Here is an 18,855-nt window from a genome sequence, read left to right as displayed (position 1 = left end):
CAGGGGTCTGAGGTCTGGGCGATAACAATAGCCGGACTGTGCTTTCCTGAGTCCCAGTCCTGCACAATGACCACGTCCATGTTGATTAGCGCGGGGTGGTGGTGGCCGGGGCTAATAGCTTATTACGCCGTGTAAAGTGACAGTATGATCTGGAGGAGAGCCAGGAGAGCGGGCCCAATTAAAGGAGAAAAAGAGAGGGGGGGAGGTGAGGAGATGGTGGAGGGACTATCCGGGACGCTTGAGGATGAAGGCAGCGATGTGCATTCCACAGAGCCTCGCTCTCATTTGCCCATGGCGCTCCCTCTCTCTCTATCTCGCCACTGATACCCTCCTTGGAAGTGGAAATATTGGAGCGTCCTCCCACTCTGTTGTTCCAAACACATCCCAAACAAACCCCAAACACTCATAGGCTACATTACCACCAAAGAGTTATGGGGTCAACAATGATGTTTACTTGTTGGTCCATTTTGAGAAACGGGGGAATGTTGTGGAATAATAGCCTTACCGTCACAATACCGAAGGCTGTGTGGTTGATGACATTTGAGTTTAGGCCAACAGGTTTAGTCAATGCTCTCGGCAGGAGAATAAACTTAAAGGAACAGTTCATCCAAAAATGAAAATTCTGTCATCATCTCCTCCCCCTCATGCCAGTTGAAACACAGCTGAAGTTTGTCCATATAACACACAGTGAGGTTGCCAGCAAATTGAGAGAGAACCAGTCACCAGTGACTTCTGTACAGTAGCCAATAACTGAAGTCAATGGTGACTGGTTTTCAGAAACCCCCTAAAGGGGAGACAAAGGAGTCGACCCAGGGTCCCCTCAGGTGACCCCTATTTGACCCTGGGTCTCCGCTGGAGACAAGCCCCAAGCCCAAGCCCCTAACCCAAAACCAAGGAGAGAGAGGGTCCCCTCTTCCCAACTCGTTCTGGACAACGAGCCCGACTGAGTACTTGAGCTTTGCCTGAACCCACATGTGCAGAGTGCTTTTAACGGTCCGTCCGTGGTGCGTTTCATAAAACGCACAAGGTACCATGGCGTGTTACCTCAAATGCACATGTGACAAAGCGGGGCTCTAGTACGAGTTTGGCATGAGAACGGGCTACTCTTCGACATGTTTCTCAAAGTGGCTTACTACAATAATTAGATCTTTTCAATTTCAGCCAAATTATGGAAAATTCTGCAATTACCGGTATTCCATGTTTTATAGTTGATTCCATTTTCTATGACGAAATTCCATGATTCCGTCCATTTGTTCGTGCATTGCGGAAATCACATGGCCATAGTGAAAGCAGCTGTATAGAACTCTATCACTATTTTAAGTAGTCACATAGTTTTACAGTGCAGCAGCAGCACTTATATGAATGCTGTGAGGATAAGGCCATTATGAAGTAAAGTGTTACGAGAGTTTTTTCTCAATGGGATGTGGAGTCTGTCACTTCAATGTTTAAGCTGCGGTAGGAAGAACAACACAAGGGGTTAATGTAATCCATTTCATTGGTGGGGGCCTTTAATAACTGGTCTCTCCCTGCGTCTCCATTGGCCCGCGGAGTTTCCATTGTGCCGGCCGGTGCAGGTGTGGGACATGCTTTGTTGATCATAATCCCCCCAGGCAAGGGGAGAGGCTTTGAGTATGTTTGACGTACCCCACCGGCAGGCCTCTGCTCCCCGGCCGCGGAGCAGCCACCGTCTCCAGCGGCCGCTCATGGGATCCGACAGGCGGAAAAATAATGAACAGCACCTCAACCCGGTGCTGACCTGGCTCCAATTCACCAGCTCCACACGAGGGGTAAAGCAACCACTTAATTGAGCCTTCCAGGATCAAATCGGGACCCCCCGAATCCCCCACCACCACCACCTCCTCCCCGGACCCACCCCATCAAGATGTTTTCCAGCCCCATAGACATTTCATAAAATGCTTATAAAAATAGTTTTACTTGGTCAAACCAAACGGTTCAGCTATATTTAGAATCGGGAGAGACCATAGAACATTTCACTCGGACCAAAACTTAAAAAAACAATATCAAAAAAATATGTTCCTTAAATCTGCAATTTTGTTACGTTTTGGTCAGAGTGAAATGTTATGCGATCTCTCCTGTTTCTAAATATCTGAACCGTTTGGTTTGACCAAGTAAAACTATTTTTATAAGCATTTTACGAAATGTCTATTGGAAAAAAACTGGCAGATGAACATCTCTGGTACAGTGCTGAAGCAGGAAGTGACGTTCACTGTGCCTCTCTATTAACCTTATTCACCACGCCCACTTTTTCTCTCTTCCGCGTTCGACGCAACGTATTTGTTCTTCCGGTTCAGCGCTAGTTGGCGGCCATTTTCAAAATAAAACGTCAGTATGAATGAAGTTTGGCAACATTCAGAATTAAGCTACACTGCGGCCAACTTCAGTTACATGTTCATAACGTTACTGCTGCGAGGAGCCGATGGCTGTACCCGGTCGGCATTTAACATTAGTTACAAAAGCACGTCGACAGTGTTTTTTCACTGCCAGTAGCCTACAGTGGGGTTTGACAGATAGCTAGTCCGACCGGTGTCAGCACAGCCAGCGCTCCCGGTCCTCACTGCTCGTTAAAGATTTCCAATAGGCGTTATTCTGATAAACTGGTCACATATACATGTATGTTAAGTTCTCACCCGACAAATATTAAAACTTTAAAACAGTTTGTTTTTTTTTAGCTTGAAAACAGCTTTTTGGCAAGTCTAAATAACTGTGGTAGGCGTACTCTACTTCCGTGTTTAAAACCGGAAAGACGATTACGAAATGACGTCATGCTGAAGCGTCCTTGTATGGGCAAAGAATAAGGTGAATAGCAAACACTGTAACAGTGGCAGATAGACTAAAGGGTGTCCAACTCAATTTCAACCCGAGCCACATTAGGTGGCATTATGGTTGCCCTCAGTGTGCCAGTTGACAATGTAACACAATATAAATGTCTCTGCCCCTGATTCGATTATTATTGTTTTTTAGTCATAACTTAATACTTAATAACTAACTCTGAAAGCAGAATTATAGGGATAACAAACAACTAGTAGCCTATAACTATTATTCAATTTACAGCTATTTTTAGCCGTATTGCGAAGAATTGTATTGCGCAAAATGTTATTCTTTGCTAGCTCTCGTGGGCCCCATTATAAAAAAAATGAGGTGCCAGGCCGGATTTGGCCCCCGGGCCTTGAGTTTGATTACTGGCAGGTAGACTGAAGGCAACAGATACATCAACATCGTTCACACTTCACAAAACAACTGCTACTTCTGGAAATGTGTTCTGAACTATGAAATCAAATATTTTGGTTTGATTCAACACACCCCCCCCCCCATACACACACACACACGCACACACAATCCCCAGATGAATAAATCAATGTATTCTGTGTTTTCAATATACAGTAGCCTACAACAGAAAGGTTCATATAAACAAACACACACACACACACACACACGCACGCACGCACGCACGCACACACACACACACACACACACACACACACACACACACACACACACACACACACACACACACACACACACACACAGCATGATTGAACAGGTACGAACTGTGTACTGTTCATGAAGCATTTGGGGGAAAAAAAATTATCATTTGATAATCAATCAGTTAAAACTACTAAATGGAGTAGATTTTATAATTTAAAAAGACGTATAGCCCTAGCTACTTGAATAAATGGGAGTTGCAAGTCTGACCTGAGATGGTTTTGCTCTTGTTTGCTCTGTTTAAGTTTGAGTTTAGTTGATGACAAAAATATGTGATATAAAAAGAAGAGAAGCAATCAATAATTGTCGAAATGAAACTGGTCTTACAAAACCATCCCATTTCAAAACAAACAACAACAACAACAAAAACTCAAAATGAAAAGCTACAACAAGACAAACAACTTAAAGCAAAATGTAAAGTTATTCAGACAACAGTTGACCAATTTTTTTTTTATTATGATTTACACCTTTGTTTCTTTGGGGTTTTTCATAAGATCTTGGCTGTGAAAACTCATTTCCTCAGCAAGTGAGGTCTTGTCTTTTGGCAGTCTGGCAGAATTAAACTCGGAGGACCAGAGAATGAATGAAACAGCCAACCCAGCACATCCTGCGCAGCCCAAACTGCCTTCTGCCTGGATTTCCCCTCACACAATCAAATCTTTGGATTACTCTGTCAGCTTGGCCTTGAACTTCTACAGGACTGTTAGTAGCCAAAAGGTCATCGGTTCAATCCCCCGGACCGACGGGCAGCTAGGTGGGAGCCGGAGTGCAACTGGAGCTTAGAAACACTCAGATACACTCAGATGCACTCTGCCACTGGAGCGCTACAGTGTTTACAACATGGTATTCACGTCTAATTTACAGTTCAAACATATATATATATTTCAATCAGGAGACTTGATGAATGAACAATGATTTATTATAATGATGATGAATGATTTATTACAGAATATTAGAATGAGAAAAGGTAGTTAGTCTTTGGAGCTTGACACCACAGGGAGATATCGAGATCGAGCTGGGTCAGCTCGGAACAGCACAGCCATTTATACCCCCCTGTGGAGTCTAGATACTGGTGGTGGTGATGGTGAAACCTCTCCTGTGTGCGCCAGCCAGCAGGGTTAGAGAGAGACTGAAGAAACACAAAAAAGCATATTTATGCACACAGCAGCCATGTGATAGGCTGCCTATGAGTGAGTGCCGCAATGTGATAGGCTAGCAGTGCAGGTGAGCAAAGGTGTATGAGATGATGTGCCGCTATGCTATTGGCTTATGGGAAACTAGGAGGCAACCACTGATTATTCAATTATCACCAGGAAGCTGACAGGTAAATAGGTGAGCAAGCAGGAGTAGTGCAGTGACAGGGGAACCGATGAGGATCAAGATCATCCTGTCTGAACCTTCGTTAAAACTCCATAAAAAAAACTTGACACATTTTGTGGGAAACCTGGTCTTTCCTGCCTTCCTGTCACCAACAATACTCAGTTGTGCGGGACTCACCTTTTTTCCTAAGTTCAAGTTCAAGTTTGTTCATTTATATACAGTAGCCGTAAATCGCAAACATGCGCTGTCTCCAAGAAGTTGACAGAGTTAGCTATTTTTTTTATCAAATACCATACCTCAATATCAATATTGTAGGGATGACTATTGGTGCTTTCACAAAACATTTACACAATCGGATTTTTGATAAATAATCATCAGTAATGTGGATATACTGTATGACTAAGTGGGTAAAGGCAAATAATAGCAGCTAGAACAGTCTGGTAAGATCAAACCAGGAAAACGCAACATATGCCATATCGCGATATTATGATCAGATATCCAATCTAAGAGGATATCTAGTGTCACAATATCGATATAATATTAATCATATTGCCCAGCCCTACTTCTCTGCATCTCATACAGTATTTACTGCTGTTGTAGGCTACTTGTTTTACTTCTATTTCTTCTTCTTTGACAAATCATTCCTGAGGTTAACTGACCTGTCCTCTGATCAAACTACTGTACATGACGCCAGGCCCGCCGCACCCCATTACGCAGAGTACGCAGACTGCGTAGGGCATCATGTGACTGAGAACTGAGGCCCTCAGTCAGGCCACTCACTGAACAGCAGGCCAGGCGCTGCCTACTGGTTTACTAGTGGTTTTATTACTTTATTCATGGTTAAAGTGGGTGCATCTCATTGTAAAATTGGAGTCGGCCCAAATTGGGCTTCAAACGGCCCAAATTGGGCTTCAAACGGCCCAAATCTGGCTTCAACCGGCCCAAATCTGGCTTCAACTGGCCCAAATCTGGCTTCAAATGGCCCAAATCGGGCTTCAAACGGCCCAAATCTGGCTTCAAACAGCCCAAATCTGGCTTCAAATGGCCCAAATTGGGCTTCAAACAGCCCAAAAAATTTGCACACACGTCAGCCCCTATTGGCCTGGCCTGCTTGGTATCTAATGCCTGGCCTGAATTATGATCCCAGTCCGCCCCTGCTTGCATGTACAGTTTAACAATCGCTTGTTTGCTGACATGTACAGTAATTCTAACAATTGTTTGTTTGCCACATGTAATGTAATGTGAGATATACTAGTATCGTTCATAATTAATGATTTTGCAGTCTTTCGTTTGACAGTTATTGAAAGTTTTGCGGGGGGGGGGGGGGGGGGGGGCACCACAAAACAATTACGCTTAGGGCACCCAAATGGCCAGCAGCGGCCCTGCATGACGCACCTGTTTAACATTCTGCCATGGTTAGCGTTATCGCTCTGCCATGGTTAGTGATAGTCTCTTCCCCGTCCACTATCAAAGGAAGAACTTGCGTCGGGGGTCCCGTGGGGTCATTTTAGGACGCGAATCCTTTCACGCACCGTTCGAAAAGGGCACCCACAGCCACGGTCCTGTGTTCAACCTGCTTCCCAGACGGACCAACAATGGTGCTTTTCAAATGTCATCCCATAGAGCCGTGTGGGTGCCAAATTAGAATGCGGTGGCCAATGTTCCATTCGCAAACGAAGGTGATCCAACTGAGCCTCGGTCAGCCAGGCGGGCGCTGCCTGGCTGGATCCCCGCTAATTGAGAAGTTTACACTTGGCAGTGGGGGTCTTTGTTCACCGGACAGTGCATGAAAGGAACGCACTGGTGCAGTCTGCCAGAGTGGAAACGTTTTGTTTTGAATTTGGCTGCGCAATGCATCCAACCTTTTGACATCTATAGCCAGAATTGGGTCATTTGACGATTGTGTATGAGTTTTACAATCATCACAAAATAGCCAGAACATAGCCAAGAACACCTGACAGATGAGGAAATAATAATTATGCATTTCAGACAAACAGAGTCAGACAAATATGTGTTAACTCTTTCCATATTCTGAGCAGTGGATTCTGCTGCTGCTGCAAATCAGACCAGAGTGATGTGAGTTTGTGATGATGCTGTGAATTTATGAAGAGCAAAGCTATAGGCAAGTGGGACAAAGTATGCTTAAAGGGCCATTTTGCCAATTCTCGGTAGTAATGAACAATCTTTAACTTAACTGCATCTTGCCTAGACGGAGAGCTCCCCGGTCCAAATCATAATGATGTCATTTGGAGCCGTTTTTCTATGGTGTCACTCACTGTCACTAGCACTATCACTATTAATATTACTATCACTATTAGTATCACTCACTCAGGGCCGTAGTATCACGGAGGAAAGTGTGGATGATTCCAAGGGCCCTTGACTGACAGGGGCCCAAAAAAAAAAAAAAAATTAACAGTGCACCTGAACGCAACATACAAAATACCCGCTGAATAAGTGTCCAAATGTTCATGTCATTCTGGCCAATACTCCACTTCTGTTATAACATTTCAGTATGGAATATGGAATATCTTTCAATAATCTTTATGACTAAAAGGCTAAAAGTAATCTCATGTGTAAGAAATGACTGTTCTACATTGAAGTAAAAAATGTAAATAATTAACTTGTTGGTTTTGGATTTATTTAGCTTCAAGAGTGCATTCATTTTTTGTTCGTGTGACCCTCAACACGGGCTTTGAGAACTTACTGATACTTATGCTTAAATTAACCCACTCATATTCTGGTTTATTTCAAGAAAAACATTTTGGCTAGTGGAAATTCTAATTGGCTGGTAACTTCTAGCAGCCATATTGGCAGGTAGCCAAAAAAGCTAATTTCAAGCCCTGCAGGGAGAGCAAGTGGTGACATAGGAGTGAATGAGAAAAGGATCAAATATTGGTGTTTAAGACTGAATAATGACATCACAACTGTTAATTTAAAATGAGTTATTCCTCTAAACCTGACTTCAAATGCCCCAAATTTTTCTGCACCAGCGCCGTTCGGCCCCCAACCCTCAGCAAAATCTGGCCCTCTGGTGGCGAGGAGATTTTTTTGTGGTCCCCTCTATCATCAAAGTTCCTGGATTACGGCATGACAATATTTGTTCGGTATTATTTCAATTGTCACACTCATCGATACATATTTGAGGTTTGTTTATTAATTGGGAAAAGGACCACTGGAACAAACGCCGCGAACATGATCAGGCTACTTTTTCAATCTGACTGGCTACTCAAAAGTTTGGGGAACTCTCTGATTTAAAATGAGATATTCCTCTAAATTGGGCTTCAAATGGCCAAAATTTTACGCCGCGGCATCCGTGGGCCCAATGTGATATCCTTTCATGGGGCCCAAAATCCCTGGCTACGACCCTGCACTCACTATCACCATCTTCATTTGCAGAACTTCTTGGACCAAATGATATAATTATATGATATAATTTGTACCAGAAGGTTCTACTGATTTAGCAATGATACAAATGATACAATGATGAAAAGTGGCCCTTTAATTAAGGAAGGGTCATACGAGGTGATGAGAGACTTACTGAGGTGAAACATTTTATTATCAGAATCTATGAAAGTATCTTCCTATCTTTTCCTGGATGAAAGTGATACAAGAAACAAAGTGATGTTTTATAAGGTTATACTGTAAATTCACAGGATCACGAGGGCAGAAACAGACATGAACTGCCTTATCTGTGATGATGATGGGAACGTTCTATAAGATACATTTCAAGGCATAACGCCAAGTACCTCAAACACATGAATGGTGTGAATTATAAACAGTGAAATGTGAATAAATTCTCAAACCATTGTCCCTAATCCACACCATGGGTGGCAAATATTTGCAGAGGGAATTTCTTGACGCATCGTTTCTTAGCGTGGAACAATGCAACATGGCCTCCTCTCGATTCGGGGGCAAACACTGCTGAAGAAAGGAGACAAAGGAGATGCTTAAACCCCATCAGCCTAAAGGGGATATCTTCATATATTCTTCTAATTGATACATGGGGATTGGCTTGAAGGATTGAAGACAATAGGGCTATTGTTTCACTGTTTTCTGAATCAAGACGTCTATCAACTGCGGTGTCTTTGCAGGGAACTTGGCTCTCCTCCAAACGTGAACTCTCTCTCTTGATTTTACGAAGGCTTTTCCTGACAGTGTTTCTGGGACTGGAAGAAATGTTGGAGGTGTGTGACACACAAGAGAACGTATTCAGAATGGAGAGATCCACAGTTTCAAATCTCCACAATTACTTTGAAAAACTATTCCCGTGCTTGAGAGTAAAACTACTGAAGCCTTAGCTATTTTGAACCCTTATGAAAAGGTGTTGCATTTTGAAAGTGAACCTGTCATATTCCCTTGAGCAAGCACTGTTCTCTGAGGAAGAGCAGTCTGCTTGAAATGTTACCAAACCAACGGTGCAATAAATGTATTGCACTGGAGCCCTTGCAGTGTGCGATTCACTGTATCTCTGTTTCACTTTGCCTGTCCTTATGTTTACATGCAAGCAGTTATTTCATGCTCTCATCCAGAGCGACTGCAGTTTAACCTGTATACTGGTATGTGGTTTTGATTAAGTGTTTGTCGATGAGTCTGTCAGAGTCGGCCATATCAGCGTGACGTCACAACAACAAAGAACCTACTTCCAGCGTGTTTAACGTCAGTGGTACTGCATCGCCGGTACTGCAGTATATTTTGTGTTATTTAATCAAAGTAAAGGCGACTTTTTAAGCTCTTGTGATTAGAAATACACAGGCATTATGTGGTTTTGGCTGTCCGAAACAAGAAGTTCCTGATGTCGTTGCCATTGATATTTGTTAGTGTATACCTACAGTACATAACCTAAATATAGCCTAGCATGTGTCCACAAACTACTATTACCAAAATGTTTAGAAATGCTTCAATGTTCTCTTTACTGTCTTGTACAAATTAATCATAACATTCTCTTTTTATTTGATCTCATTACGCTATAGCCAAACAGTGAGAGTCAGTGTTGGCTATGTTTTGATTCAGCGAGTTCAAATTCAACTGCTGATCTAACAAAGCAACCTCAATCCAGTCATTCTTTAGTGTTTTGCTTTATAAATTAGTAGAAACTGTGGACTGTTTGTAATTTACTTTCAGACTATTGTAAAACAACTTGACTGTATCACAAACCACTGTGTGTGTTGTGCTACTTTTGCTGTGCTAGAACCACAGCCCATTAAAAACCCTGTGGATAAAACATTTGTGGCACAGTTTTAGTCATGTGACAGGAAGGATTTGATCCTCACCACTGAGTATCTGAAGTCTTAGCTATTTTACCCTTTACTTTTTTCTTTCTTTCTTTTGGACAATGTACTGTATGCAATTTGAGTTTGAACATCACACATTTGTTTTTTTCTTAAATAGAAAGAAAGCTTTTTAGAAATTGGAAATCCTTCCAGTGCTGCACAGTCAATATATGGAGCATCACTAAAGACAATATGGAGAAAAGATAAGGCAACCTTGATAAGCTATCCCCTCAGTGTACAAGACGCATGTATGACAATATTTATATAACTTTAAGATAAGGTATATAGCAGACACTCAACTCTTTTATAAAAGCTTTTTCAGCACTTTTTCCATCTTCTATTTCGCCCTTCTCTGATTCTTGAATAAGGATACATAGTCAATTATTGACATTGGCCAATGTAGATGTGCAATATTTTCCAGCAACAGAAAACAAAGCGAGACACAATGTAAAACACTTCAGATGTCTATTCAGATGTTTCTCAGCAACAAGATGCTCATCTGTGAATAAAGCAACAGTACTAAAGGTACTAAGTAGTAGTAAGGGAGTAAGGCAAAATGGACAAGTGGATTTAAAATAGACAGGATGAGTAACATTGCTTTAGTTGGATGTGAACTTGCTCTTGAATCTCTCAAGTGAAAAGTACAAAATCTATTGAACAGCATTAGTCAAGTAGCTGACGTAGAACAGAAAGCTTATAAAAAAGTTTTAGATTGAGGAATTACACATGCATACATTTAAATAGAATCTCTGAAATGCAACTAAACTGTCAACAATTTTGTAAATTACAAAATCTGAAAATGCTGAAACATTTACCTTCTATGATATTACTGAGATATAAACATAATATAATAAAGATAGGTTATATTGAATTATTTTTGTGAAATAACTGCCTCTAGGGTTTATTGTGCAATGTTTACAAAAATAAAGTTTCCACAATAAGGCCTGCAGAAATAAAGTGGAATTGATTGGTAATACTGCGGCTGCCCACTGCTCCTAGTTCTAGGAAAGTTTCTAGTAGAGGATGGGTCAAATTCAGAGGATAGATTTCCCAATTCTATATCAGGGACAATAAAGGATAACATAACATAACAATTTTCCATTTGGATGGAATTTTGTTTATGTCAAATTAGCAAGAGACAACACTGACTTGAGTTGGAGTAGATACATTGTTATAAATATGAGATTAAAGTAAATGTATACGCCTTCAAATGATAGTGAGGCAATGAATACAGATGAGCTATTTCAAAATGAGGCATGACAACACAGAGGATCCACATGGTATTTATTAATATCACAGTTTAAACTGTCTGTATGCTGTATGTATAAAGATTTTAAAAAGACAGTAGAAGATACAAAAGCCATTCAATGATTGTCACACTGAATCCTGAGAGAATCCACGATATAGTATTTTTATATATTTATGACATCTGCTTTTAGTGATACTGTTTTCGGTGTGTGTTTTGTAATCTAATATCATTCACTCCTGCTACAATCAAACTATGTTCAGACAGTACCGTATAAAATGCCTATCAGCATAAATAGCATAAATAGTCACAAACTATCTTTATAATTTACAAAAATACTCATTTCGACTGTCCAAATGTATTTACACACACACAAGCCTTAGTGCCGTGGTTTCAGTCAACATGTTCCAATAGAGAATATAAAAATAAGGCAAGCACTGTCAGGTGTCGTACTTGTATTATATCAATTGTAAATATTTACTGCATTTGGAAACTGTTTGAAGATATACGCTATATCTTCAATCTTTATTAAGATATGATAGGACACTTTCATCTTATGATTGTGGTTTGAGGTAACGGCGGTCTTACGAAGGCAACTTTGGAAGATTTGTGTTGAAAATGAATAATCAGTTTCAACATGGTTGATATGTAATAAACAGCAATAATTTGGCCGCTCAAAAGAAATCCGGTATGTATTTTGGCAAAAATAACAAAGCTACAATAACATCCTCAATAGGATGGAGTTGTAGTTTTGTTTTTTTTGTTTTTTTGTGGACTGCAAATACTGGGAAAGTACCTGTTGAAACTGCAAAAAAAAGTAAAAAAGTAAAATAGTGTTCAATGTTTGTCTTACTTTGGAACTGTAATTTTACCATCAGGAGCAAAGTAGGAGTTTTGACACATTTATGAAAACAAAAACGACAACAACAAGATAAGTGCTCAATATTTGTTTGATTTTGCAGGTGATGTTTCCACTATTGACACTGTCAAGTTAAATCTGTCAAGTTAAATCAAGGGTATAGATAGTTTAACAAAATGTTCTCTGGTCTGTTTTTGCCCCGGTGTGCAGCCAGTGAGGATGTGAGGCTGCTCACCTCCTGCTCTCTTGGTCTCTGGTGAAATGCAGCCTGTACGTGTACATGTCATGTACTGTAGATGGGTATTGTTTCATATTTTTCCGATACCAGTGCTGAAACAATACTTTTAAAACGGCACCAGTGCCTCAACGGTGCCTGAACCAGTTCTGTTTTAAAATGTAAAGTGATTTAAAGTAGATTTTTTAATTTAAAGGGGATTTCAAGCAGCACGCTCCAAACGATCATGTTTGCGAAGGTGCTTTAAAGCGGCCTCGGAGCACCAGAGGGTGGATATTTCACTCAGCAGCTCAGGCATGGTACCAAAATGATGCACCTAAATCTGCGTTGCAATCCGGTCTGGTAAGTACTGGTCGTAAAAGTGCCGGTATACCGTAGTTGTAAAGCCTACATGTACGTACGTGTGTTTCAGAGGGTTTTTACAAAGAGAGAAAGTCCCAGCTGTGTGTGACACGAGGCTCCTAGAGGTCTGAGCCCTCCCTGGGATATATCAAACTGTTGACGCTGAAGCTGTTATAAAAATGGCCGTTGAACTGTCCGCTCTGTGTGCTGCCAAATGTGTTGTAGTACACTCCACGGTTGAAATGCAGGCCGTCGCTGTGCTCCGTGGCCCCGGGGTCCTGCATGCCGTGGTTGGGGTGGTATGGGCTCAGGGCCGTAATGTTCCTGTTGGTCAGCTCGTTCACCAGCCCCAGGGGCCCCCCCGAGCCCAGGGCCCCCTGCCTGCCGGCAGGCCCCGAGCCCAGCGTCGACATACTGCTGTAAAAGTTATTGAAACACGGCGTGGCCGAAGCCAGGCTGGCCGGTGACGATGACGTGGAGCTCTTGTGGTTCTCGTTCATGGTTTCCATCTCCGGGGACGAGGGCCCGAGCAGCTGGGGGCTGTCTGAGGACCTGAGTGAGGCCGCCACCGCCGGCCGGCCCTCTTCCACCTTTGTGGCCCCCGCCGCCGCTCCCCCTCCGCTCGGGTCTGACCGCCGCTTCCTTTTCCTGCGGAAGTTTCCGTTGTCAAACATCTTTTCGCAGTTGGGGTCTAGTGTCCAGTAATTTCCCTTTCCTGTGGTTGAAGAGGAGATGAGATATTATTGGAAACATATTACAATTTGATTATTCAGTGATTTTGGTCAAATGAACCGTTACCCAATGAAAGGTATAAAGTTATATTGCACCAACTATTCAAATGTTTTTTTTAACTCCAACTAATATGTATAATGTGTAATTTTATTTCACCCACTTTAGTAACTTTTATGAAGCACAATCACCAAACTGTTAGGAAGACAACCATCAGTCTTTGGTTGTGAACTTCTATCCCACTTTATCAACATGAGAAACTCCGAAAACACCAGCCATTCAGCTCATATCTGTGTCTATCTACTTAAAGGTAAAACTGTATCAGTCTTTCTAGTTTGACAGAATGCAGTTTTGTCTAGTCAATAACATCTTTCCTGAGCTGACTAACATTCTAGCTTTGACTGAAGTACAGGTTACAATTAACAACATTCCTGTCATGTTCCAGTAATGCATTCTGTTTTAGGCTAATAATTATTTGTACATTAGGCTAGCCACAAAAAACAACCATATTACCATAATCCATAGCAACTTGTGGTGCATCTGTGGTGCTCAATAGTGAACTTGCAGTGACCATATGGAGCTTTATTGTATTTTTTTCTTTTATCTCCTTTGGTATTACTATAGAAATGTATATTAGCCTATATGGAATGCCGTTTTTTTAAACTGCACGAGATTTTAATTAATTATCTTTCTAAAATGTATTCTAGGATTACAGCACATTTCCAGTAGTTGAAAAGTGTTGATTGAAGATGGTTTGGGGGGTTGTGCAAAAGTAGCTATTAAAATGTGTGAAAATGAGACTTGTAGAAACACTGACATGATGTTGATACACTCTCTGAAGGTTAATTTCACACATATTTTTGCAGTGTATAATTATCACAAGGGTACAATAGTTAGGTATAATTCATTAAATGATTGATCCTTTATCTAAATATGCATAATTCAGAAACTCGTTGAAAGTGCCGAGTTAATATGCATAAATGTCAATTTACTATCACAACAGAGATTTCCCCCTCTGCGTCAGTTACCTGGATCATCCTCGTCCCTGGGCACCTTCTTGAAGCAGTCGTTCAGAGACAGGTTGTGGCGGATGGAGTTCTGCCAGCCCGCCTTGCTCTTCTTATAAAAGGGGAAGTTATCAGCCACATACTGGTAGATCTGGCTCAACGTCAGCTTCTTCTCGTGCGCATTCTGGATTGCCATGGCTATGAGCGCGCTGTAGGAGTAGGGCGGCCTCACCAGTTTCAGCAGCTCCTCCTGGCTGGCGATGGACAGCCAGCCCAGGTCCGGCCCGGGGCAGCCGAACCCGGGGGAGAACTGCCGCTGGGAGCCGTGATAGGAGGGCGGGATGAACGAGCTGTTGCCGTGCAGGTAGGCGGCAGACGCGGCGGCGGAGGAGTTGACGCCCCACAGGTAGGGGTTTGGAGACGACGCGTAATCCCCGAGGCTGTAGCCTGCAGCGGCGGGTCTCTGTGCGCCCGCAGCCTGCAGGCTCTGTTGGTGCTGCTGGTACATGCTGCTGAAGTTGTCGCAGTACACAGTGGCAGCGGCCATGTCCTGGGCCGGGTCCTGGGTGCCTTTGGGGGGGAGAGAGCCGATGGTAGGAGAGGTGTGCTGCTGGTTGTGGTGGTGGTGGTGGTGGTGGTGGGACTGAGGATCGATGGAGTTCATCCCAAATCCCAAAGGAAACGCCGAGCGGTTCAGGTGGGACTAAGACAGACAGACAGGCAGGCAGCAACAAGTGTCAGGGAGGATGGAGGAGTTTCAGGAGTTTTAATAATAGAAACTCTTGACAGCAGCCCCACATCCAGGCACCAGGTCACTTCCAGCAGCCAATAGACACACACTGAGTAACAGGGGGTGTGTTTACCTCATTCGGATGTGGAATCTAGTAGAGTAGGCTGTGAGTAGGCTATGTAGTAGCCTAGTCAGTGGTTCCCAAATGTACAGAGACACACATTTAACCAGGGGGTCCCAAGCAAAAAGAGAGATCATTTATTTTCATTATAATTCCATTCCATCCATAATAACACAATGACAGAATGTATGGCTGTTTTGGTCATGGGTTTCTACACTTTCTGTAATAAAACATCTAAAAGCAAAAATCTTGAGATGGAACAAAATCTTATCAAATGGGGGTCCGTGTGGTGTAATTTGTGTTTAGGTCCTTGATGTGAAAAAGTTTGAGAACCGTGTGGTTCCAAAATGTTTTACTGTCAAAACCTCCTGCACAGGGATACATTAAACCAGGGGTGGCCAAACTTTTTTGGTTGTGGGCCGCATAGCCTACAGGAAAATATAAGGAGTCGCGGGCCAAACAATATTAAGCGTGGCAGTTTTCGCGGCAAAAACAATTGGACCAGAAAACCCTTGTGCCATCAAAAATTTAATTTCTACCTAAATAAATATAGTTTATTGATGTGCTCACCTATTACAATGGGTATTTCTGTATGTTTTCAAATTTCCTTCCTGTGCCAACAGGTTAAGACAGAGATAATTTAACATAACATTAGTATTAAACATTCATTCAGTATTAAAAATGTTAAAAAATTAATAGACCAGATCAGGGTACTCAAGTATAACCCATTTTCAATGGTTTTAAATTGGAAAAAACTAAATGTTTTTTTGTTTTTCCGTTTCTTTTTCTTAATTTTTTTGTTTTTCCGTTTTTTCCCTGTTTTCGTTTTTTCGTTTTCGTTTTCCGTTTTAAACTTTAAAACAGAAAAACGTTTTTAGCATCCCCCCCCCCCCCCCCCCCCTTCCACACACACACACCTAAATTCATGGCGGGTCACTTAAAAATGGGCAGCGGGCTGCAGTTGGCCGCGGGGCGTAGTTTGGCCACCCCTGCATTAAACCAATCGGGACCCCCTTTTGGTGAGACTTTGGCGGTGTGACAACTTAACAAACAATTAAGGCTAATCTTTCAAAAGTGATACCAGTGTAACCGAGGTGGATCAGCGCGGATTCCTCCTGAGTCCCGAGTGGTAGCGAGTGGATTGGTTAAACTCACTCCCCAGTATAAAGGCATGTTAATCAGCTCCGCCAAGAGAGCTTGGTGTTGCGGTTAACATGTCGGACTCCCAAGCCGAAGGTCGGCGGTTCGTATCCCACCCCTGGACAAGCCCTTAACATGGGTTGCTGCAAGTACCACCTACACAACGCCGTTACACCAGCAAGGCTGTAATAATAACTTCCATAGTCCTTTCTACTTGAAACATCTTGGAAAATACATTTGGATGATGTAAATCTCCATCATTCATGTATTGGGGTGGTGGTGGGGGGACAGGACAGTAAGCAGACAAGGAAGGCAGGGAGAGAGAGGGGGGATGACATGCAGCAAAGGGCCACTGTTCGGATTCAAACCCTGGCTGGCCGGGGTAAGGACTAATGGCTCATTTATACTCCATTTTCATACGTAAATAGATGTATCCATTCCAAACGGTGTAATCGTCACTGCCCACATACTTCCATGCGTCTTTCACATTGGTATCATGTTATAAGCAATACATTCACCAGTGGGCAGTAGAGAGTCAAATGTATGAGTGTGTGTGGTTTTGCTGCGTTGCATGCGTAACCCTAAGCTTTCAGATGATGGACAGAAAACGCACAAATTGAACGCAGAGTACGGACAGACGGCTCTGTCCGTCTCCGTCTCTGTCTTTAACATAGAGTATAATTGCCTTTAGCGGTACGCGCTCTACCCGCAGTGAGACACCAGAGTGCCCCAATCAATCAATATTTTTGAGGGCTATAAGCATTATTTGAATAGACATAGCTACATATTTAACTCTCCAGACCTATCCAAGTGAAGTCATTAAATAGTTACATTAATAAATCCTATTCCTATAATAAGAATGAGAAGTTTCTCTGAGAGAGTAGAATTTTGTTCGGCCACAGCTATGCCATTTCGATCGGGCTGACACTTTCAGGAAGTGTAAAGAGCATGCGTGCGGACCGGGTGACCTGATGGAGCCAGATTTTTTAATTAGGTAATTGCTCTAATTACCTAATGATGTGAAGTCACTTGAGCAATGAGGACATCATCTGGTGACATCATCCCTGATGACATCACTCACTGATGACATCATCATTGAGTGCTGGAGTGACATTACTGGTGACATCACCAATAAGTGACATCACCAGTGATTTATGGTGTGTCCCGGAGGCTTTGGAGACCACTATGTTTCAGACCGGGGGGAGGGGGGTCTAACTCCCAGGGGTCCACTAGTGTAATTAAAGATGACAGGCTGAGGCTACAACTAAGGTTGTCTGAAAAAATAATAATAATTGCAGAATAGTTCTGGCCCATCCCAAGCAATGTTTCAGTGTTTTCCTGAGTGCTGCTCTGGAAACAGGGGTGTAGCTATGAGACCTCCCCACACCACACCATACCACACCACACCATACACACCACACCATACCACACCACAGAGCACAGCACACCACCATACACACCACACAATACCACACCATACACACCACACAGCACAGCACACCACATCACACCATACCATACATACCACACCACACCATACACACCACACCATACTGGCCTTGGTCTGCTTCGTTCTTTATACATTATGTACTATTGTAGCATTTTATTTCTTGTAATTGTGTAGTGCTGAGTGTCAAAACGACCACTTTGGCCTATAGCCTTGCACTTTGCACTGGTCACTTTAAACCACACTGGCACTTTAAACTGCTACTTTGTACTTATTTTGTGTTGAACTGTTTCTGCACTTTATGTTTTTATCCAGATGTTGCATGATATTATGCCTGTTTTACATGTTTTTATGTTTTGCTGCAACCCAAAGTGCCCTTCTGGGACATATGAATAAACTCGAACTTTGAACTTTGATACACACCACACCATAAACACCACACCATAATACCACACCATACACACCACACCATACCATACCACACCACACCATAAACACCACACCATACCACACCATACACACCACACCACACCATACACACCACACCATAAACACCACACCATACCACACCACACCATACACACCACACCATACCATACCATACACACCGCACCATACCACACCATACACACCACACCATACACACCACACCATACCACACCATACACACCACACCATACACACCACACCATACACACCGCACCATACCACACCATACACACCACACCATACACACCGCACCATACCACACCATACACACCACACCATACACACCGCACCATACACACCGCACCATACCACACCATACACACCACACCATACACACCACACCATACACACCGCACCATACCACACCATACACACCACACCATACCACACGATATACACCACACCATACACACCAC

The 18,855-nt window shown here is 42.7% G+C and overlaps 1 protein-coding gene across 1 annotated transcript; it reads right to left on the bottom strand.

Moving 5' to 3' along the window:
- Nucleotides 1-12,594: 12,594 nt before the first annotated feature.
- Nucleotides 12,595-15,176, bottom strand: foxi2 (forkhead box I2; the record flags this gene model as incomplete). Its single annotated transcript, XM_083633570.1, has 2 exons — nt 12,595-13,491; nt 14,534-15,176. 2 exons carry the CDS (start codon nt 15,174-15,176, stop codon nt 12,896-12,898), a joined length of 1,239 nt encoding a protein of 412 aa, XP_083489696.1. The 3' UTR covers nt 12,595-12,895.
- Between the last annotated feature and the right edge of the window lie 3,679 nt (nt 15,177-18,855).

Source organism: Poromitra crassiceps (genome assembly GCF_964638095.1).
Source record: "Poromitra crassiceps genome assembly, chromosome: 3".
Taxonomy (NCBI): domain Eukaryota; kingdom Metazoa; phylum Chordata; class Actinopteri; order Beryciformes; family Melamphaidae; genus Poromitra; species Poromitra crassiceps.
Note: the sequence above shows the minus strand (reverse complement) of the source record. Positions and strands in the feature narration are given on the sequence as shown.